Source organism: Scleropages formosus, chromosome 11 (assembly GCF_900964775.1).
Source record: "Scleropages formosus chromosome 11, fSclFor1.1, whole genome shotgun sequence".
In the NCBI taxonomy this organism is placed as follows: domain Eukaryota; kingdom Metazoa; phylum Chordata; class Actinopteri; order Osteoglossiformes; family Osteoglossidae; genus Scleropages; species Scleropages formosus.
Genome location: NC_041816.1, coordinates 2,843,492 through 2,867,954, shown reverse-complemented (window position 1 = coordinate 2,867,954; position 24,463 = coordinate 2,843,492). Strand labels below are relative to the sequence as shown.

The 24,463-nt window shown below is 47.7% G+C and overlaps 1 protein-coding gene across 4 annotated transcripts in view; it reads right to left on the bottom strand.

The window, feature by feature from the left end:
- Positions 1–2,963: 2,963 nt before the first annotated feature.
- LOC108934672 (dual specificity protein phosphatase 8-like) overlaps positions 2,964–24,463 on the bottom strand; it is a 48,097-nt gene continuing 26,597 nt past the window's right edge. For 3 of the 4 annotated variants that reach the window (XM_029256230.1, XM_018752683.2, XM_018752685.2), the window contains exons 4-7: positions 7,497–7,663; positions 7,053–7,212; positions 6,701–6,824; positions 2,964–6,201 (exon numbers count right to left, since the gene is read on the bottom strand). In XM_029256230.1, coding sequence (XP_029112063.1) covers positions 5,139–6,201; positions 6,701–6,824; positions 7,053–7,212; positions 7,497–7,663 — 1,514 coding nt within the window. In that variant the 3' untranslated portion in view covers positions 2,964–5,138. Of the gene's footprint in view, positions 6,202–6,700; positions 6,825–7,052; positions 7,213–7,496; positions 7,664–13,966; positions 14,415–24,463 lie in introns of those variants that run through there. The other variant, XM_018752687.2, reaches the window with a different exon arrangement.

Genomic DNA, 24,463 nt, shown 5'->3' with positions numbered 1-24,463 from the left:
TAATGACTTATGTTTCTTTCCTTATCATCACGCACAGCGTCCTCTTACACACCTAAAAACTGTGTTCATTTTTCCGCTCGCTTCATGGAAAAGGTGAATCATGCTGACCTCAGCGCTTTGCAAATATTTGTATCTTTATGGTAATTACGTTAACCCCACGAAACCTTTAATCTGAGTCCAGCTCTGCTCAGAAGTGCGGCAGAGTGTAAAACAAGGACATGCTTTGAATATCCATCCCGCTGCTCTGACTACAGCTCGGGGCAAGTGGAGTCACCGTGGTAACATGCTGTGTGTCGCTCAGGGTCTCCTGTCAGCAGAGGGAGCGACATCCTGACGACGATGAGGCTCGGAATCATCACATTTATTTATTAGTCTTCTTAGCCTTTTCTTCAAAGTGACTTACAGTGTTAAGCTCCTCACAGTGATTTACCCATTTATACAGCTGGGTGGTTCTTTTAAGTGGTGTAATTAGGGGAGGCATGGGGGCACAGCAAGTAGCACTGCTGTCTCACAGCGCCCGGGTGGTGCGAGAGGGCATGGATTCAATCCCCGCTCAGTCTGTGTGGAGTTTGCATGTCCTCCCCGCGTGTGTAGGTTTTCTCTGGGTGCTCTGGTTTCCTCCCACAGTCCAAAGACATGCTGTCCAGGTTCCCCCACAGCGTGTGAGTGACAGAGAATGTGTTCCACTGATGTATGGATGAGTAACCCAGTGTAAGTAGTGTATCTAGTAGTGTAAGTCACCGTAGTGAATAAGGTGTGTAGCCTCATAACACTACATAGTATTTGTTGGAAGCTGATTTGGAGAAAAGCATCTGAAAAATAAAGGTAAATGTAGGTACCTTGAAGGGGGTGCGGTGGCGCAGTGGGTTGGACCACAGTCCTGCTCTCCGGTAGGTCTGGGGTTCGAGTCCCGCTTGGGGTGCCTTGCGGCAGACTGGCGTCCTGTCCTGGGTGTGTCCCCTTCCCCCTCTGGCCTTACGCCCTGTGTTGCCGGGTAGGCTCCGGTTCCCCGTGACCCCGTATGGGACAAGCGGTTCTGAAGATGTGTGTGTGTGTGTGTGTGTAGGTACCTTGATCAATGGTGAACCCAAGTCCTGCTAGTGCAGGCTAGCAGCTCTAACCACTATGCCACCCACTGGTCCACTAACCTCATCTAACTCCTTTATTGGTATGATGAGTGCTAATAGACCATGTGACAGTTTTGTCATTCAGTTACACCCCTGAGAATCCTGGGGATTCCTTGCTGATGGTGAAGGTTTTATTTAATTCGGAAAATATTAACATAAAATGGGTGTCTGCGTCCTCAGGGACATGTTCAGCCATGTCTGAGATGTCACTTTATACGCATTCAAAAGCATCTCATTGATCGAATTCTTGCTTATAATTGTTTACCCAGTTATGCGGCTGGGGAATCCAACCATGATGCCATCTCCTTTTTGCAAACCACTTACAATGATTAAATCTAGAGAAATGATGGACTTTTCTAATAAAAAAGGAAGTGGGACAATTCCTGAATGCATTCACACACAGAGACAGATACAGATACACATGCACATATATAGATGGGAAATTATTGTAGATGGTGAAAAACATCTGAGTAGTTGATTGTGGGCTACGATGGCTTATATGAAACCGGACGTTTCAAATTTAAATAAAATTATTGTGTTCCAATAAAGAATCGGCTCCCAGGACCAAACAATGAAAATCAAGCGCTGTAAATCATCCCACGGAAATATGCTGCAGTGCAGCGAGGATCGGGAGAGAGACGAAGTCAGGAGACAGTTTGCACTCGGAAAACAAATAGGGAAGAACATAAATGTATCATTACGCCCTGGGTGTGAGCGTCTCAAGGAAACGTGGAAATCCTCCAGGTCTGCACAAGGCAACACGGCAGAGATCAGCGGACACCAGCGTGTCACCACCGCGGCCAGGATCCTCGTCCTCATTTCCATGGGTGCAACCTCAGGCCCCACCTCCCCAACCTCCGATCGCAAACCGCTGAGGTCACTCTGACCGGTTTAATTTTCAACCCGGAAGTGGCACGACGACACACGCGTCTCTCCCGTGAGCTGCATTATGGGCATGGCCCATCGTGGACCTTCCTTTAAGCGGAGAGAGAATAATAAGCAGCATTTCAGACGCATATCCACCGGGAAATCAGCGTCACGTAATAGAAAGGGATGAGCAATAAGCAGCGATAAGTGAAAAGAGTAGTGCAAATGGTCATCCTCTGTAAATCACAGGGGCGTTACCCGTAGTTTTTAGTATGTCTTCTCATTGCGTCACAGGTAGAGCGTAAACGTGACAACTATGATACTTGTGTTCTTTTATTTCCGTGAGCGTGGCACAGCAGGTAGCACTGGTGCCTCACAGCTCTTAAGACTAGATTTGGACAAAGGTTTGACTCCAGCTCAGTCTGTGAGGAGTTTGCATGTTCTCCTCGTGTTTGCATGGGATTTCCTCTGGGCGCTCTGGTTTTCTCCCACCGCCCAAAGACGTATTTCAGATGAATCAGTGACTCAGAATTGCTTGTGGTGGGGATGTGTGTGTGTGTGTGTGTGAGTGAGTCAATGAGTGTGTGAAGCTACCTTGCGATGGACTGGCATCCCATCCCGGATGTACCCTGCCTCACACCATGTGCTTTCAGGATAGGCTCTGGACCACCGTGTCTCTGCACTGGACTAGCAGTACTATGGATGTATGGATGCATTACAGTGTATTTCTTCTTCAGGCCTTTGTGCAGGACACGCTTTTAGTATAAGGAGTTTTACACCAAAATAATAGTTTTTTTAAAAGTCTCAGTGAAGACAACGGATAAAGGGTTGTCCTCTAAGTTCTGACAGCTAAATACCTTCTCTTGACCGTCACAGACTGCCCATCATAAATCTTTTTTTTTAACAAAGACAGACACTGCATTGCTTTGTTTGAATTTTTCTTTCATTTTCACAAAACAGGTACAGGGGAAGGAAAAGCTTTTTTTTTTTTTTTCAATTTAACCTGAGGTATTTTGCTTCAGCAGCCAAAGGTATCGGTTTTCTTTTGAAAAGTTACCTTATTTCATACATTTTAGATACACTGCTATTTACATCAAGCTAATAATAATAATAATAATAATAATAGTTATGATAATTGGGACAATCAGCATCTTTCCAATAATAATAATAATCCTCAAAAATACTTAGAAAAAGGAAAAATGCCTCACACACAGAAAAGAACAGAACACAGTCAGTTAAGGTCTGAATTTACAGCAGCACAAATGAAAGGTCAAAGGTTGGCATTTGAAAGCTACCAGAATTTTTAAAAAAAAAAAAAAAAAAAAACAAACAAACATTTTGCACTGCAAAGAGAATAACTGCATTCAGTTTAGCACTGAAAACCCCTTTGTGCATTTTCGACGAAAAGCAAGACGGGATGGTATAGATTTTACCATGAGTGACAGGTGCCCACAGCAGACTGGGGCACACGCAGGACCTCTATAACATCTCTAGTGTGTTTCCCCACAGGGTCTGTGGGTTGCGCTCACCGACCGTCCGCACATCCGAGCCCTCGGCCGCAAGGTGCCGAGGATGCGCCTTCACGGGAAAGGCTTACGAACTACTGCGGACAGCTACAATGAGCACGAAAGCACTCCTTCATATTCGAGTCCCAGGTCTGCTTGGGCACCAGCGATCTCACTTCGGAGGCGCGCTTTCAATCACTGAATTTTCACTACCGTTTAACTTTTTGAATTTCAACACCCTCAGGTGCCTTTAGCAAAAGTCATTCTACAGGCATCTTCCCGAAAGGCTCCTGCAGCGGGACATTCGGGCTTCCAAATTCTTCAAATAGATTCGACTAACTGTGTCATTACAAGAATGAAGGCGGAAGGAATTTGAGCTGTTTGTCGGCAGCAGTCCTTTAATGTAAATGTTCTTTCTCACGCGGTCCATTTGTGTGAAAGTGGGACCAGGCTCGAATTCTGCCCAACTGAATCTTTTAAAGGATTTTCAAGACACATATTAAAAAAAACAGCTTAGTCTGGACCGAGAGTGGCATCAAGACAGATAAATAAATATAGACTTTGTATAGCAAATGGTTTCACGAAGCACAGAAAAGGCTTGAAGTCCTACAACATACTAAGACCTCAGTTTTTCTTCTCAAGGCGGAAAAAAGGGGAAAGAAAGGAGTATGTTTTTTATTGCTTTAAGTTGTACTTCTTTTCACGTTTTCTAAATAATATATAGTAGAACTGTAAATAAAATCTGCAGAAAATATTTCAACAAATGATATCTTTTTCTCATTGCCAGAATGAAGAGATAAAATAAATTAAAACCGAGAGGAGTAAGAAAAGGTAAAAAGCACGGTACAATCATGGCGAACGCATTCTTTCTCTCTGTCACACAGGTACAAAAATACCGCGTCGGTACTGTAGGCCGGCCGCTCTCAGCTTGCTCAGTGCACACGCAGGAGTTCCAGGAGCTCTGGTGAAACACAGAGCTGGCGGGAGTCTCAGCAAAAGTACAGAGGGCAATCAAAACTTCTCACTCGCTTTTTGGCTTATACTGGCAAAAGCTGACATTGTGGGAAATGATGTCAGTCTGTGTCACATAAATGCATGTGCATTGTGTTTCTTTGTTTTGTTCACACTGTGGTGAACCGTGTTATTTAGCTTCAAGGAGCCTGCCCATGGAGGATCCTTCATTAAAATAAAAATAACAACAATGTCAAAGTACCACCATGAGGGGAGAGCTGAGAGATCAGCCCTTGGTGCTTCACTGTGCTGGTATTCGGGAGCGATCCGTATCCACGTACTGCGTGATCCATTTCATAATCCGTCCATTACTAGAGCGAAGACCGCAAAGTTCTCTACGCTGTAGTCATGATGAATGGATTAATCAAAACTGCAGAACTGGCTGGCTCAATGGCATGCACAAAGTGCTGGTCAGTGGCATGCACACTGGTCTACTGGCTCTACAGGATGTGAAGTACGAACTGTGACAACCAGTGTCATTGTCATCACGGATTTGTACGTGTTTGAGATGGCTGCTTCAGATTCCTTTGAGCTGTGAATGCAAAGCAATAAAAAATACTGTATTATAAAAGAACCCATTGGCTCAGCTCCCCCTCGGTGAGACGGCACTAGTCCGTAGGCCTGCGTGTCAGGAAACCTCGATGATCTCCATGCTGCCCGAGAAGCTGGACTGCTTGCCGACCTTGCCGAGTTCCTCGTGGGCCCGTGTCTCGGCGATGCTTTCCTCAAACTCCATCTGGCAGCTGCGCCGCTTGAACTGTTTGTCGGCGCTGCTGCCAGTCGTGTCCTCGTGCCAGCTGCCCCGAGAGTCCCGTTGATCCTGGGGCTTCTCCCGTAGCCGCACCACTTCACAGCCAAATGCCCCAAAGGCTGTGCCACTCCTGAAGCGTGCCCCACCTCCGCCTGCTGATGAGTCGGGGCCCAAGTACCAGGGGCCGTCATCTGTGGGCGTGTTGGGTGTGGTGGCCTGCGTCGAGTCCCTGTGCTTGGTCCACACCTGGCCAGAGCCTACACCGGGCAAGCTCAAGAGCAGCGAGCCTTTCAAGTTTCTGTCCACGTCAGAGTTCTGGTGCATGGCCCGGCTGCCGCCAGCATTAATGTTCAGAGACCGGTTTGGGGAGCTCCCCATGCTGCCACTGCCCTTCTCTTTCCTCCTCTGCAGTGTCCTGGATTCCTCACTGCCCGGTGACTTGTCTGAACCCGGGCTCTCCAGCTCCGAAGAAAACCGGCAAACGTCACTGGACACCTCAGGGCTGTCGAGCTTGTAAAGCTTGGGAACGTCCTCTGTGTCCACTGGTATCACTGCCAATGTTGGAGTAGCCCTGGGGCAGTGAGTGGGGGTGTAAACTGACTTAATGTCCAGAGAAAAAGAGCGCTTGAGACGGTTGGTGTCCGAAATGCGCTCTGCAGACAAGTGAAGTCCATTAAGGCCCTGCTGAAGAGATGCAGGGGAGGCGATCTTTGGTTCTGTCTCCTGAGGCTCAGGTTCCTTCTCATGGAGTCCATTCCGCAGCGCAACACCGTCACACTCCTGGACCTTGTGTTCAGGGTCGTCCTCTTGCCTCTCAATCAGGGTCTTACCAGGGACTGAAGACAAGGCTTTCAACAGCTTCAAACCTTTCTCAAACTCAAGCAACTGGCCCAGAAAGTTGAAGTTTGGTGATATGGAAGGCCTGCGATCCTTCACAAACCTTGAACACAGAGAAACACAAGCCTGAGTGAACTTTTCACTTAACATACCTTTGTTTAACAAGCACAGCCTTTCTAAGGGGACAGCTGGTAGCGTAGTGGTTAGAACTACTGCTGTTGGATCTGAAGGTTACAGGTTCGATCCCTACGTCTGGGTGTAGTGCCCTTGAGCAAGGTACTGACTGTAAATCCTCCAGTAAAATTACCCAGTTGTTTAAAAGGGTAAATTATTGTAAGCTTATAATAACCTTAACATTGTAAGTCGCTTTGGAGAAAAGCATCAGCTAAATTAATACAGGTAAATGCTATTTAAAGATAGCAATAAAGCTGTGCTTGGGTTTTGCAGATAACCTTATTTTCATCATGCTCTGCACACACCAAACAAAAAAAGCTGCTTCACTGTTTGTTTTGGGGGAGAAAAAAAAAAAAAGCATTTCAAATTTCACAAAAGAAGGATACCTTGCAAACTCATTTAAGCTCGGTAGCGGTAGAGGAAGTTACCTGTAGGCATCATCAGATGACAATCCCATTGTCTTCATAATGTAAGCAATCGCGATGGTAGCTGACCTGGAAATTCCCGCCAGACAATGCACAATCACTCGGCAATTAGACACCTTAGCTTTGTCTGTAAGAGAAAAAAGAGAAAACATAAAAAGGGACATGTTCTAAAGAAACATGCATTTCTAGTTTTAAGGGGTAGCTTGCGTGAATCAAGTAAAGACAACTTTCTAGAAACAGTGGAAGGAAATTGATTTGTATATTACAGATACCGGAGACCGAAGGGTATGCAAGCAAATTCATACAAGCCGTAACTGATGCCATTCATCGTACAGATCACAGAAAGCTTTCTTACCAATGAATTCGTTGGTTTTCTCCAGCCAGGGCAGAAGCTTCTCGCAGTAATTGTCATTGACTGGAATGCGCATAAAATGGCTCTCGCAGATGAAGTCCGGCTTGGGGCAGGTGTTGCTGGCGTTCAGTACGTAGGTGATGCCGTTCTGGGCCATAAGGTCCTGGAAGGGGGCCGAACAAAACAGGGAAACCACTTTATTAATTCAGGAATTCGCCCAGAACGTAAACGGGTACGTAGCAGCCCTTACATCTAAAAAATATTTCTCTAACTTTGTTGTGTTTTGTATAGAGCAAAAAGTCACAAAGAGGATTTTTTGGGCTTTCAGGAAAATTAAAAGCAGAATTTAAATGATTATTGCACAACTGCCTTTGAACTGAAATGTGTGTTTGCATCGCAGTCAGCAGCTGGCGGTGATCTAAACTCTGCCCCATGCCAAATCTTCACCTTATTGAGAACATCCTTCTGGGAGCCCAGGTACAGGTGAGGCAGGATCCTGGTGGGCCCCACATTGGCCACGGGCAGGCAAGGCTGGGAAAGGCTCACAGGAAGGATGGTGGCTGGTTTACCCTCACACAGGCCCGGGAAGCAGGAGGAGAAGGCGGCAAACCCCCCTGTGAAGTGTACATATTGAGAGCACAATCAGCCCCTCCAGCAACATGGGAAATGACCGGAGAACAAGTCACATGCAAACACCGTCAACCCCCTGCAGAAGTTCCAACTGCCACTAAGGCTCAGTTCCTTCACGCAAGAAATGACACATAAACCTGTTTGGAATACATGTTTGAATTCTCCCGCAGGTGTGGGCACATACCAGGATCTACAGCTCATCAATTTTAGTGACAGATTCAAAAGTCACCAAAAAAAAAAAAAAAAACACCCATGGGGAGTTCCTGATAGGAACTGAGCTGCATGATACTGAAGAAATACAGCAGAAGCAATGAGGAAAGTGAGGGGCAGTTGGGATGTATTATCAGGGTAATTCAGTAAGTTAGTCATCTGTGTGACTCACGGCTGCAATTTGCATGCCGGCTGTGGGAACACAAGCTTGCTTTCAACGAGAAATGCAAACGCCAAAGAGAAAATCCGAATCCGCACGGCACGGAAAGAGAAGGGGTTTCCTCTTCGTTATTTCTTTGTGACTCAACTACATTTAACTGTCCACCTGACATAAATCAAACCCCCTCCCCGAGCTGCACCGGACGATAGGCAACATTGGCATCGTCTCATGCTCTTAGTCCTCGGATGCTTCGTTCAAATCCTTAAAAATCTGAGCAAAGCACACGCCGAGGATTAAACACTTTTTTGCAGCATGAACACTTATAGGATTAAATCCAAGAAAGAAAGTTAAATTAATCCAGTTGCTCTAAGAATAACAAAAATGTTCAGCTCAGCTCCACACGCTCGCCTTCCTCCCAGTAAGGCAGGCACACTGAGAAATTATAAGGCTTAATGCATATTCCAGGCCAGATTTTTTAGGATATACAGGTTGGGAGAAGGGGCTAAGGAGAGGGTGCTCTGGACTAATGCCTGGACAAGGACTCATCACAAAAATGCATGGGAGAAAAACATTAAATCAGAGGTTCTTAACCTTTTCTAGGCCAAAAACCTCTTTATGTAAGAAAAGCTGCGGAAACTCACAGAAAAAATTTCCATAATGAAATTCAGAGAAAGCATTGCATTGAACTGATTTTACTGAAAACTGATGACCTTTCTATTCAGTTATGTCACACAGGGTAATGACACAGTGATTTTTAAAAAAAAAAAAAAAAAAAGTAATTTAGTTAAACTACGGGGCGCAGCGGTGCAGCGGGTTTGGCCGGGGCCTGCGCTTTGGTGGGTCTGGGGTTCGAGTCCAACTTGGGGTGCCTTGCGGCGGACTGTCGTCCCGTCCGGGGTGTGTCCCCTTCCCTCTCAGCCCTACGCCCTGTGCTGCCGGGTTAGGCTCCGGCTTGCCACGAACCCACTCGGGACAAGCGGTTGTGGACGTTGTGTGCGTGATTTAGTTAAACTCATTTTCATAACGAATTTCACGGACCCACTGAATCTCTCCTGCAGAGCCCACAAGGGGTCCATGAATCCCAGGCTTAGAAGGCCTGCAAAAACACTGTAACAAAAATGAGAAAAGAAAGTCAAACGGAGAATAAAACTGTATCTGCTTGGGTTTCTCATCTTTATGCTCGTCTTTTCGCTCAGTAAGGCCACGGCCCTCGCGGTCCTTGCCTTGGCCTGGGTTCTTCTCACCGGGACTCTCTTGCTGCTCGCCGCCCTGCATGCGTAGCGACCTCAGCAGCTCCAGGCGCTTACGTAAGCCCGCACTTGGGCTGACAGTATAAATAGTGCCTTTAATAATTACTTACCTCAGTGTTTTGACTTGTGCCTTTGTTTACCTTAGATACAAGCTGCTGTTAACTTCACTTGAGCCTCACGTCATTCTAATCTGATTCCGATGTTCTTCTTTATATAACCCACTTTACTAACAACGGATCCGCTACTAAATTAGGAGGAGAACGTCCGATCTGCGTGCGCTAGCTCGGCACAACAGATATGAAGCAGGCCGCGATAAGCATGAGGTCACGCTTACGAGTGAATTTGCACGGTGACTAATGTTCCTAACAGCAAGCGCCGTCCTGACCTTTCGCACAAGCCTATGCAAATACCGTAACGCCATTTTACATAAAGAATGCCGCCAAGAGGTTGGTGTCACAGCTAACTGACATTTGTCTTCGTGTACCCCGCCTTGAAAGCATGAACAAATGCACGAAAGTCGACAGCGACAAAGCGACGCGGGAGTTTGCAAGGAGCGCAAAACCTGTTTTTTAGGTATGGTTACAGGCCGGTACGGTACTGCGTTCCAGTTTCCTGCTCTCGTTTTGGGGACTGGCCCTTTAAGACGAGTGAATGGGTGCCTGTTTTCAGCTATTAATGGCAGCCGCCACAGGGCATGACATCATCTCTGAGCGGCTCGCGGGCGGGATCCTGCCTTGTCCGCTTTGGACGAGGGTTATCCTATTTCCACACACACACACACACACACACACACACACACACACACACACACTGACACGCAAGTTCCTCTGCCGTGAGGATGTGGACAAGCCCCTCTCGGTGCTACTGTACCCCTGGCACATGCCAGCATCGCGCTCCCCATCACAGTGTAACCTGCCTTATTAGCTTGGTTCTGTAAGCTTTATTTTTTCCCCTTGGAATGCTTTGTTTTTGCACCGGCCAGACATCAATCCCAGGAAAGGGGTTGGGGGGTGGGGGGTCTCGGAGGCTTTGATTCAGTGTGCCCCAGCACGGACCACTTCCCCTGCCACTAACCATTACCTAATGGCAGCGTGAAGTCACACGCACTGACACGGCCCCCAGGGGCATGCTGGGGAAGTGGTCCATTTCCTCGACTGCCAAGGCGACTGCAAGCATATATATACATTTACGTAGTGATTTAGCAGAAAATATTATCCAAAGTGACACGCAAAATGATGAACTAGCATTTAGCGGACACCTTTATCCGAGGCAATTTAGAACACTCCATTAAACTCTCTATAATCATTTATCCTTTTTTTTTTTTTTTTTTTTTTTAAAACAGCAGAGCAATATAACACACTCAAACACTCGGAGCAAATTAGTCACCGATTCATCTGAAATGACTTTGGACCGTGGGAGGAAACCTAGGTGAACACGGGTTGAACAGTGAAACGAAGCAAAATTGAAATCCACGTCCAGAATGCACAGGGAAAATGCTGGGACACACCAGTGCTAGCTGCTGAGCCACAGCAACACCCACACATGGTAAATATTTCCATCTATGAGCTCTCTCTGTCACGCTCCGGCACCCCGACGGAATCGCAATGGCGCAGTACGTTCGGCGTAAGCAAAAAGCAACACGTTACGGCTGCTGGAATGAAGTCATCGGATAGGAATATCCAACGGTCCTCCAGGGTGCATGTACTATGCAATGCCTAAACATAGATCGTGGCTAAACGCAATAACTAAACATAGGTGATGAGGACAACAGAGCAAATGCACAGTTTCAAGCAAAAACATCCAGTCCTAGGGAGATGTCTGCCTGCCTCAAATTTTCCTTAACCTTGACGAACAAAAATGCTGAAATCGAGAACTGCACATGTTTTGGGATTGAACTTTGAAAGCCAGTCCCGCGATGGCCATCGAGGATTGCACAACAGGAGGTTAACCGACTTCGCAACCAGCCAAGGCCGTCCAGTGCGGCGGATGATACGTAACAAGAGCGATGAACGTTTATTCTGGAGTCCCGAAACAATGACGTTCACAAACTGCGGAAGGGAATTGAGCATAACGTCATCGCGTGCACCTCATCCAACCTGGATTCCTTCGTTGTTACAACACGTTGACGATGTTTAGTAAACGTCCTGTTGAGTAGGTATCAACGTTCCTCTCTCTTCCTCGCATCTCGCAACCCCCTGATGCTGAGAGCAGAACCTCTTCCGCAGATGGTCAGATTCAGCGATTAATCCCGTGACCCGTACGCTAAAGGTCAACATGGAAACGAGAAGGTGGGTATCATTTCTGAAAAGCAGAGCGGAAGGAACCCCGGTCGGACAAACTACGGTTACCAATGGAGGAAACGGGCCGTGCTCAACAGACATTACTAGCTGACAGGCGGCCACGGGCCGCACGCTTCCCTTTCTCCGTCCAGCCACGTGGACAGAAGACCTACAACAAGGCCGTGCTCAAAACCACTTTCGCATAATGGCTTCTACACATCCAGAAGCCTGAAGCGAGCCAGGAAAGCAAAGAAAGCCAGGAGTGCGGCTTTCAGAAGAACGGCTATGGAGAGCCAATGCAAATGAAGTCTTTTCGGAGCGGCCCTCGAGCGCGCCCGCGTCCGTTCCTGCGCCAGGAAAGTGGGAAAAGGCAGGGAAAAGCAGGGCACTGGGCCGGCGGGAGGGGGAGCTCACTTCCTTTTCCCAAGTCTTACGCAACAGCCTGCTGCAGGCTCCGCCTCCGAAAACATGGAGACCCGCTCTTTACCTCACTCTTCTCGCGCTGCCAAGGAAAAGAGCCGTCGATAACGAATGGCCGAGTTCAGCGGCTCCCTCCGCGCCGCCCGTTAAAGCCTCGGATCGATCTGGCCCGCTCTTAGCTAACATGCTAACGTGCAGTGGAAACACTGTTCACTTCATTAACAAACACTAATGCAGCGGAAATGTCTCAAATAGCAATATGCACTTCGGAAACGTTTTGGGCACACGCCACCCTGCTCTGAGTTTTACCCCTTTCACCACATTTTATCGCACCGTACCCTAAGCGGAAAAGGCTTATTGTATTTCTTTTTTATGCTCATACTGCAAAATACAACCCTTTGTAATGTCGCCCTTACATTTTGTAAATACGCTAGGTGAAGGACTGAAAGGAACAATTAAAATATGAAAATAACAGTGTAATTATATTTTAATAAAATATTTCAATAAAGTTTATCACACATTTTATATGCCGCTTTGAGGTCCAGCTGCTTTTGACACAGATGGCTCATCTTATGACATCGTGGTACAGTTCCAGTTAATTGTGCCTCCTCTGGACCATGTCATTGTATGTCGAAATAGATCATGACTATGTCAGCGACACAAAACATTACATTTATTTATCCAGCTGACGCTTTTCTCCAAAGCGACTTACAATGTTAAGGTACTCACAGTTAATTACCCATTTATACAGGTGGGAAAGTTTTACTGGAGCAATTTAGGGTAAAAAGCTTGCTCAAGGACACTACAGCTGGAGATAGGAATTGAACTTGCAACCTTCGGGTTCAAAGGCAGTAGCTCTAATCACGACACTACCAGCAATCCCCATTAGAGACACCGGCTGTCCCCAGGTAGAGACAGGTATGAACATATACTGGTGTAAATTAAGTAATATGTATACTGTATTATTTTGCTTTTCTCACTTGACTAAACCCTGCTTTCGTTCCGGTCTGCATTTGTTTCTTCTGGAGGAGAACACCGGAGAACCCAGCTCCTGCAATTTTCAGTCGAGTAGCTACCCCACAGGGTGGCGCGACCTTAGAATGAGCTCTCCTGCTTAGCACAATTACATCGTCCGCTCAAAACAACAACAAATGGTGCTATGGGAAGAAGGAGGCGCGGTGCCAATGCAGGCTGCGCTGCAGGTTGGAGGAGAAACGGAGGATCGCCACCTCTTCGCGTGCCGCAAGTCGCTTTAGGGAGAATCTCACTGTGGTTTGGTCACTGTCCAAGCAACCACAGGTACGCAGCAGGACTTCCAACCACATTTCAGCTCAGCATCGACCAGAGTCCTGCCACACGGCTATATGCATCCTTCCTCTTCCCCAACTCTTCTGACTGGGGACTGTTTTGCATGCCACATGGTCTCAGGACCGACTAAGCAGTACAGACCATGGAGTCTCATGCATTGAGGAGCTGGACATCTTTCAAGGCCTCAAGCACACTTCCCCATCTCTAACTCTATGGCCTCCTGTCCTGGTGTCTTGCTGACCTTTCTGCAGAAGAGCCCAACACCTGTACTGCTTTCCCTTGCTCCTGTGTCATCCATTCTCCCTCTGGGGCGGCAGGAATCGAAAGAGATCAGACCCTGTCTGGGACATGGACCAAACCCAGGTGCTCATACGCAGGGGAGGAGAGAGAGGCCGCGTTGAAAGCACCCTGGGAAGTTCTGCAATCGGCCCACAGATGCAAAAAGAGCCAGCGCAAAGGAGCTTTAGCGATGGTTTTTACATATCAATGGCTGCATGCCGACAAACCGCAAGCGATTCACCCAAGTAAGGGGGTGTCCGTACAATGCTCCGAGTAACCCTTGGTTTGATCTCCACAAATGACATAGAAAAACCCCAAAAAATGCAAAGGTGACCGAAAAACCGGTAACCCCAACATGCCCCTGATGCTCCGCGTACGCACCTCGGAGGTCCCGCCCCTCCTTCATCCTGCGCACCCGGATCTTCAGCTTCATCTCACTCTCGTGCATCTCGTGCCAGAAGCGTTCCTCGGCTGCGGTGATGACAACGTCCACCGGCATCCAGGCAGAGGGCAGATCCGTGATCCCGCACAAGCCAAAAAAAAAAAAAAAAAAAAAACACCCTCCGCGGATGACAGAAGCGTCCGGTCCACAGAGCACTGGGTGGAAGGTGGACCTGCAGGGGTTGCGGAGGATAAGGCTCTCCGATTGCTCCCTGTGTCTCTGCCCAAGCCTCTGCTTGGAAATACTGCTACCTATTGTTGTAAAGCTTCTCTCTCTCTCCCCGTCCTCCGTCCACCCTCCCTCTCCCCGTGGTCTCCCTCTACAACGCCCTGGTGCTCTGCTCTGCTCAAGCGCTCAGCGAGTGAATGAGCTCATTTGCCGTGAGCAGCCGATCTGTTCTCCCTCCCTCCCTCCCTCCCTCCCTCCCTCCCTCCCTCTTTCTCTCTCTCTCTCTCTCGCTCGGTCACCAAGCCAGGGATCAGTCATAGCTAATGCGTAAGGCATGTAACCGCATTCCTTACTCACCACGCAAATATGCGGCCACCTTGGGGCCTACTTACAGGCTCGTGGATGGACAAGAAAGACTCGTACCCTAACTCAATAAAGTGTAGGCTTCGAATATGAAGCTTGTTGTTTGGTTTGTTTGCATTACATTTCTACAATACACACTGACACTAAAACCTTGCAGGATATTTCACTGAGACAGCTTTATGCATACAGCCGAGAAGTCCGACAGCAGAATTAATTCTGGGATGTGATCCAGCAGACTTTGGGTCGCAGGCTCAATGCCTTAACCACTTTGAAACCTTCAGTTGTGCACTAGGGGTGTTGCCTTTGAACAAAAAGGACTCAGGCTCAAATCCCAGCTCCTGCTGTAGTACCCTTGATCAAGGTACCTATCCTGAATTTACCCCTGTAAAAATTTCCTAGCTGTATAAATAGGTTAATCACTGTAAATACCTAAAGACTGTATGTTGCTTTGGAGAGAAGTGTGTAAAGCTAAGTGGATAAATGTAAAACTCTGCCACGGAGCTGGGATGTGTTGTTCAGGCAAGGAACCTGCACTTCCATACTCTTTGCTTCATTCAGGTTCCTGATCATGCGTTGGTACCCTTCCACTTGAGTGACTGTTGAGTTCAACTGTAAATGGATTCTGGTTTCAAAGTGGATTACGGTAATTACACCTCTGGTGCTGCTCACAATACAACCCATGATGCGCCGGACGATTTAAAGAGATCCCATTACGGCCGCATCCGTACCTTTAGCTTTATGGCTGTTGAGCGAGGAAGTGGAAATGTCATCTCACCACAACTCACGACAGTGTGCTTAAAAGCCAGAGCTACGGGTAACACTAGCAGAAAAATGGCCCCTTTCAATAAAGGCATTCTCAACGGAATTGGGTGGGAGTGATTTCAGAGGGGCGGGGAGTCACACGGCAGTGGTGCTTTACTATAGTATGACAAACATCCAGCGCTAGCGAGAACTCCTAGAGATGAAGAGCAGCTTTGTCGGAGGTGGGGTCACACACTCGTGCCAACAAGCAAGATTTCTTAGAACTGCGGTCATCCCGTGGACTTCAAACACCGAGGTTTTCATGCTCTGTTGTAGCTGGCAAACTGCCTCCCCCGTTGGCCTCTTAGCAAAACACGCCTTCGGGAGAAGATGCCAGTCCTTCGCATTTCTAGTGTTGAAACGGGAGCGGTAGGGAAGTCAACATGATCTGTATCCTCCTCACATCTCCAGGAGGTCAACCGCACCATATCACTGAGCATCCACTTCTACAGTCTCAGTAGTGCCATTCCTTCAGTAGGACCACCTGCTCCGAAAATTGCACAGAAACTACCCTGCTCTGCAAATTCTAAGCAACCCATACCAAGTAAGTATTGGACAGAACACAGTCCGCTTTTCATATTATTACCATTATTTACCTGATGTCATTATCAGAGGCAACTGAAAATGTTTGGACACCAAGGCACTCACAATTATTTACCCACCTATATGGCAGTAATTTTTACTGTTACACTGCAAGCAAAGTACTTTCCTCAAGGGCACTACAGCAGGAACAGGGATCTGAACCTGGGTCCTTTGATTGCCAGATGATGTTGCTAACCACTGCATTATCTACCGCCCCCCTAGATGCTTGGATGATTTGTTCATTTTAATCCTACTTTTATGATTATTATGGTTTTACCATATGTTTATAATTTTTATTATTTATTATTGTTATGCTATGGGGGGTGCAGTGGCGCAGTGGGTTGGACCAGATCCTGCTCTCCGGTGGGTCTGGGGTTCGAGTCCCGCTTGGGGTGCCTTGTGATGGAGTGGCATCCCATCCTGGGTGTGTCCCCACCCCCTCCAGCCTTGCGGCCTGTGTTGCCGGGTTAGGCTCCGTGACCCCGTATGGGACAAGCGGTGTCAGATGATGATGATGATGATGATGGTGATGATATTGTTATGCTTTTAACATCTTAAGCTTTGTGTTACCCTGTTGGTGTCCCATCCATCCATCCTCAAAACTGCTTCTCCTCAGCACAGTCGTGATGAACCAGAGACTATCCTGGAAGTACTGGACACTAGGCTGAAGAAGGGTACACCCTGGATGGGATGCCAGTTCATCGCGTCACACACACCACGGGAAATTTTGCAATCACCAATAGCCCTGATCCGCATGTCTTTGGACTGTGGGAGGAAACCCACACAGACACAGGGAGAGTATGCAAACTCCACGCAGACTGAGCAGGGGTTGAACCTTCGGTCTCTTGCACCACCCAGACGCTGTGAGACAGCAGCGCCACGTACTGCGCCACCATGTTTCTCGGTCAAATGCCAAAATGCTGCGCTGTGTTGTAATCCAAAGTACATTCTATACCATAGTAACCCAGCATGAGCAACTTTAAACCCAGCATTTTTTATAGCGCAACAGCTTAAAAGAAGAAATGAATCAGATGGAAATTAACAGGCGATACATTCCTTCGACCGTAACAGACATTACCGCTGAGCTCATTGCCAGGCGATCACCCGTACGTCCACCAACGTGGGCTCCGTTCAACTCACTGGTCGCCTCGGTGCACGTGTCCTCCTCGGTCGAGGAATGTCCAATCTACCAAGGTTCGGACATTTGGTATAATCAAAGAGGTCTACGTTGTTCTGGCAGGCAACGCAGCACAGGCCCGAAGCATGGGCTGGCACTCCGTGTTTAAATAAGAGGCTTGCAGGGAAGCATCTTGCATGTTTTTAATTACTCCTGCAGGATCCCGTTTCAGCAGGAAAGCAAATAAGTACATGCATCACCTGGCCGAGCGCTTCTATTCCTGTGGAGGCCCCTGTTGTTCCACCCTGGCTTGCGTACAAACGGAACAACGGTCGCCACACGCAGCCGCCAGATAACCTGCTACGCTGCTTAACGCAGGGAGAGGAGCCCCGTGCGGGAGCCAAGATCTCGGCTACCCCTCGCCTCGAAACACGAGCGCGCTGAAAGGGGGGACTGCGAGCAATGAGAGGCCACGGGGAAGTAATCTTTTGAAAGCAGAAGCATAATAGCAGCACTACTGATGCCCCAGGTAAAAAGATCTCTCTGTGGGTTAAAGGACATGTGGGTAGGTCAGGATGGGTCACAATTCGGTTAAAGGCTCACAACGTATTCCATTTTATCACGACTTATGGCAGAAACAGCTGTAGTGACCTTGCCGGAAGGACGTCCCATTACAAGCGGAGCTGGGTAGCTGAAGTAATTGTGACGAGCGTGTTCGGCGATGGCTTCAGTAAGGAGAAGAGTCAGTCCACACAAACAGATCACATGAGCGCAGCTAAGCAGTGACTCAAGTCAAAATAAAAAAAAAAGAAAGAAATAAAATACAGTAACCCTATTGACAGAGCCTCCTGAATCAACGAGCATCATTCCGACATTACGTCAGCTTGGATGACATAGTGGAATTGACCGTGTTACACAATAGCACCAAGCGTTTTACCTTGCTAATGACAACGAACATTCATCAGACCGTACTTTACCATTTTAAACACTATTTTTTTTTTGGTTCCTTAGTAATTCCAGCTAAAACAGGGTAAGATTTTGGTTGAAGTGGCCTACCTGATTTCATTCATTCTCACAACCCTTCAGACAACTCCTCTTCCATACCTGGACAAAGAGACCTTTCTAATGGAGATAAACAGCCTGCAGCAGGACAGGACCTTGTAGAGAGTGTGTATGGAGAGGACATGGGATGATGGGGTCTGGAGGCCAGGCAGTGAGGGCAGATGTCTGAACCCTTGTGTTCCAACACTGGGGTCAAGGGTCAGCAAGCAGGTGGGCGCAAGATGCATTCTCCACATGGTGAGATGAAGTCACTCCCATGCAGACCATTCCCCGAATGGACATGGTAATCCACACCTTCATCCCAATATCAGAAGCAAGGCAGCCCACTCCCTAAATTTGGAAGGTGGAGTTGGGTTGCGACGGGGGAGCGTTTAGGAGGGTGCTTCGGGGTGTTGGGTGTTCCAAGAGCAAGAGAAGATGGAGCCGTGGAGCTAACGTACTGCTCGGCTAAAGAGGGCGAGGGAAGGAGCGGGGTCGTAGCTCTGTGTTGACAGCTGTTGTTGTCAAGGCATCGGTAACAAGCAATTAATATGTCCTTACATCAGTGATGTAATGCAGACACCATCCGCAGCTGACATGCCTTGAGCGTGATGCGGTCACCCTGCTAGCGGGGTTTATGTGACGTCCACTGAGAGGGGGCTATCGCTGGACTCTCGAGGGGCATGGATGAGCCAAATTGCATGGATTAGAGTAAAATACAGCCATGCTTTGCAAGGGTTCATTTGTTCCGAATTGTACTTCCTATGTTTGTCCTTTCCCGGTACACTCGTGGATTTTGTGACAAGATCCTTGGCAAATCCGAAGTGGAAATGTGGAAACTCTGGGGTTCCACAAGAAAATCTCAGTGTCACATCATGTTTGGATTTCAATTAGGACCCTAAAAATGTCCACGGGCCACCGCCATCCCTTCCCTTCGTTGCTGCCCTGTTGGCACCCCAGGATTTGGGCCGCAGTTGATAGAAGTCGCTGAAAGGGCCCGATTGTCACCGAGCTCGCGGCAGCACCGCTATCTCACAATGCACAGAATTGTGAACCTCCAGGGTGTAATCAGCAGGGGGTGAGGTCACGGCCCAGCGGGGTGTCTCATCTCACTCTGCTGTGACTCACGGATCACGCATCAAACGTGTCATCCAAAATCCCCTGCATTAGCCCTGCTTCCTCTCTCTGAACATGCACCGTCTTTAAGGCACGTGTTGTCCGAATGGAGCCCCGCTGACTAAGAACAGAAGAGAGAGGAGTACCCTATGATGACATCCATGCTCTTTTAATGAAAGGACAGGCTGACAAGTACACATGACATCGTATGTCTTTCACATGAATTTCAAGCTGATCATGAGCTTACGCTTCTCAAACGGAAGAACAGAAGAGAGAGGAGTACCCTATGATGACATCCATGCTCTTTTAATGAAAGGACAGGCTGACAAGTACACATGACACCGTATGTCTTTCACATGAATTTCAAGCTGATCATGAGCTTACGCTTCTCAAACGGAAAGCACTAAACTGCACGAACCTCAAGCTTTAAGATCTAACAGACCGATAATCCAAGCACTTCCCAAAGCTGAAGACATCTACAGCTCGTGAGAAAGCTTTCAGTTTCACATTCGCTCATTTCGTTCACGTTTTTTAGACTCTCTGGTCCACCGCAAGTCTGCTTGCTTTCTTCCTTCTAGTAAAAGGTGATTTTCCTCATGAAAGGTGAACTTCTCTTCAAATTTTGCTGCCCAGTGTGGAGCTCTGTTCAAACAACCCCAGCAGTGGATTAACCAGAGTCCCAAGAACGTTCCTCCGTCACGTTCAGTTTTGGATTTACAGCCACCGTTACGCCATCGTTACTAAATCAAGGGAACGATGCCGTGTGCCGGAGAGAGCCGGCGTTTTCGATGAGCGAGACGGGAGCCCTCCCTCGTTATACGCTCCCGCTGGTGATCATTACGTAGTGTGGTGAACATTAAACATCCTATAAACCATTAATGTCCATGGGATGTTTTCACAACATGCTGCACCCTAAATCAGAAACATCTGCACCGACACGGCAAGGACCTGAACACATAAAAGTTACACAACATACTGTTATCAGTACTGTGTCGACGTGTAACTTCTCACCGGGGCTCCACCGTACAATGCCAGACTAATGAGTCTAAAAAGCATCTGGCACTTAGTCCTCCATTAAAATTACTGGGGCGAATTGAGTGAATTCAGAATCGATAGCGCTACGAGAAACTCGACAACGTAAAAGTCAACGTTCCTAAACCTACAAGGTCACGGCTTGCGATTCGAGCTGTCACCATACAACTGAAAGGCCCCCGTTCGAATCCTCCCTCGTGCTGAGCCCTGAACTGATACGGTAAAAATTACCCAGCTGTATAAACGGGTAAATCATTTTAAGTCGCTTCGTTTACAACCCTAACATTGTAAACTGCATTGCAGCAAAGGGTCAGTTAAGTGAATGAAGAATTATGATAATATTTCGCTTAAAAAGAAAAGACTGCCTGGAAGGGTAGAAGGGTCAGGGCTTCAGAATCTACCTATGTATCACTGTAAAATACTCCTCAGCCAAGATGCCTCTGGGAAACAAAAGCCTGTAAACACATCGGGCAGGATGTGTGAAGGAGCAGCCACAGGATGAAGGCCTGATGTCACCGTGAAGACAGAGAGAGCTTTGACCGAGGGCCCAGAAGACATCTTCCTCCTGTTCCTGTTGGAGGGTCGGAGTTGGGGGCACAGGGCTGCAAGGGATTGGGAGATCCTGCACACTCCCAGGTATCGCCAGGAGAACCAGATCGGCCTGGAGCGGTAGAGTTTATGAAACCGGGGTACTGGGAGGGTCAGGGAGAAACACCCGACAAGCGGAGGAGGAGGGAGCCTGCTGTTCATTTGGCAGTCGTGGAATTATAGAGAAGCTCTTCTTGCAGCTGTCCAGCCTCAGATGGCCACGCGTTTATCTGCTGTTGAGACCAGGCTTGGTTTGAAATATAAAGGCAATGGACTTGGCAAACTGGGCACGTTGACTGGCATCAGGAGGCTGGTAACATTTACGCTTCATAACGACGCTCTAAATAAAGCAGAGGGATTTGTGGTTTCTTGATCCCTGTTAAATGGTCAGTGTAGCACATGGAAAGTGTCACGGTGATTCAGAGCACTGACTTTTAACCCAAAACGTTCTGGTTTTAGGGGGACTGACAGCATGGCAGATTGAGCTGCCGCCTTTGTATCCAAAGGTCACAGGTTTGCATCCCGCCTTCTGCCGTAGTATCTTTGAACAAGATACCGCCCCTAAATTTCTCTAGTAAAGTCACACAGCTGTACAAGTGAGAAAATAATTATAGGCACCGTAACAGTGCAATTTTCTCTGGAGAAAATCATCAGCGAAATGAATAAATGTAGCTGTATCCCAGCCAAGCCAAAAATTAAAAAAAGCAAGAAAACAGATAGATGATAAAGTCAATGTATTTAACAATTTTTACCTTATCAGTGTCAGTTTGTGGCAGATGAGCCGGGATTGTTAAATTAAACAGAAATAGGGATGTATGGCAGAGTCGCTGTGTTATACTAATAAAGTTTATATCCCGGTTTGTGCAAGAGTTGTGTTGTGGAACCATACACGTATTTTAAATTTTTCGTATTTTAAAAAAAATCCTACTGAAATTAGTAGTAAATGTTACAGTTGAGTTCTGTGCATAATTTTGACCATACTTATACCCTACAGATGCAAATGATGGGACCTGCCATATAAATACCTTCCGTACATCTACTGCCACGTGGCTGTGTGCATCCGAGGATTTCGGAGCAGTCAGCGCTATACCAGTTTCAGCCGGTAGTTTTTTTAGTTACTTTTCTCCATTTCTTTTCTTTCATCTCAGAGAACAATACAAAGAGTGCATTATATCAACAGAAGGAGAGATTTGGATGCAGACACGTGATTCCGGAGTACAGTCCATCTGTCCCATTTCGCAGTATAAACCAGTGTACGTCACATGAGTAGCTGCAGAAAGGATTACCCATTATTCAACAATTTCTAACCACCAAATTATTAAACCTTTACACGTTTATCGAGCACATAGGAAGTCAAGGGAGAAGTGACTCCAAAAGATGTGACTTTTGAGACCCTTCTTAATGTAGAGAAGGATTCAGCAGTTCTGAGTGAGAGAGGGAGCTGATATCACAACACTGGATCCATTTACATTTATTTATTTAGCAGACGCCTTTCTCAAAAGAGACTTCCAATGAACTCTATGCAGTGATATCAGCCCAAACACCTTATTCACCCCAGTGACTTACACTCTAGATATGCTACTTACACTAAGTCACTCATCCATACATCAGTGGAACACACACACACTCTCAGTCAGTCACATACTATGGGTGAACCTGAACAGTATGTCTTTGGACTGTGGGAGGAAACCAGAGCACCCGGAGAAAACGCACACAGACACGGGGAGAACATGCAAACTCCACACAGACTGAGCGGGGATCGAACCCACGTCCTCTAGCACCGCCCAGGCGCTGTGAGACGGGAGCGCTACTCGCTGTGCCACCTAAACCAAAAATGTGCAGCCAAATCGTGCAGCCAAAAATCAAAAATGTTTGTGATTTTGTGTTTGTGGAACTACCAAGCAGGCAGAGTTGGAGTTGGTGTACCAGTCTGGTTGGGGTGTAGCGAGCGATCGGGTCTTATACATATTGGGGAGCAGCGGGTATAAAAGCACTACTTTGATTTTCTCAGCACTATCTCGAATCACATGCAATGCGTTGTTACTCAAATTCAATGGTCCCTTCACGCCCAAAACGGTGCAACGGTCCAGCCCTGAGTTGACCAACACCGAGTTAAGCATTACTTAAGCTTAGTACACACTGTACAGCTGTGAAATGTAGTTTGACGCTCTTTTAGAGAGAAATTATCACAGTGAAGAATTTACGAACGAGGGAGGCCTCCCACATGTCCGGAGGGATGCGGAGACCACGGTGCGGTCGCAGCTCTGCCGTAACGTTGGAGAAGCTCCGAGGACACGTCCGGTCCAGCGTCGCGGAGACTCTCAAAGAACACCGGGGAAATCTGGCTTATCTCCTTGGCCACGTTGGGTCGCTGATAAGAAACAGGCCCGACTCCTCGCGTCGGAAGCATCCGGCGAGTTTTCCATTGCGGTCTGCAAACGGATCTTGAGGAACGGCACACGGCGACGTCATCCCCAAGAGCAGCCGTCTGCCACAAGGTCATCATTCGCCTCCATGCGGTCGGACGAAGCCGCCGTCTGTCCCGCAGATGCCAAACAGCCAGCGTGCCATCGAACCCATTCCTCTCTCAGATAACTGCCATTAGAAACCGCCCTCGGAACGCGCCGGGGGATCGCATTAGACAAAGGAAATATTTGCCCATCGGCCACGAAAGATCCTGCTTTTAATCACCGTGCGACGCAGCCTTCTCGCTTGGGCACGCTGTGAAATTACAGCGCAGCCCCTCAGATCGCACGGCGAGGCGGAGCGCTCTGCAAATTTCAAATCAATATTCATAACTCGCCTTGGGGTATGAAAATCCCCAAATCTAATTTAGAGAGGGCATTTCCTATTTGCGCTGCATATTAAACATTAATACAGATGGTCCCGGGGGAGCATGTCGGATGAGAATGGGAATTGGCGCCAATACGAGTCCAGCGTTACAGCGACGTTTGACTGCTTTTCCTCAACTGAACTCTGGATCTTTAGAGGTCCCTCCGTGGTCTTGTCTTTGTCTGGTCGGAGCGGTTGTGGCGACTGGGGACTGGACTAATCTAGGTAGTCTAGGTACAGTACTCGGGTGTACTCCTCTAAAGGACACACAGGTGAGCTAAGCTCTGATGTCACAATACTCCCGCCCGCTCTGACGGGGACGGTGGTCCGAGGAGGAGCGGAAGGCTATCGACTGTCCGCACGATGACGCACGGCGGTTTTGCACCCTCTCCATTTGGCCCGTATCTCAAACGTTACACGGCAGTTTATGGAGAAAAGGCACAATGGATGCTGAGGAGTACAGCTCAACTCAACTCTCGCTATTATACCTGTTATTATCGATGCGGAAAGTTAATCTCGTTGAGCAAATATGTGGCCTCGGGGGGGGTCCATGACGTAATTTGGTCGTCTGTGACACGGTGATAAGAGTCACCTGACTGGTTACACAACGGGGAAGGAATTTGATGCTTCTGGTGTGATGTGTAGTCAGCGAGAGAGAATTGTATTTCGGCTATAAATCCAAATGATGGTTTCTTAAATCTCCAGGGAGGCATTTTCTCCAGTACATTCGTCCCAAAGCGCCCGCGACCGAAAACAAGCTTTCGTGAGCAAAATCGCATTCGGCTCTACGCCCGAG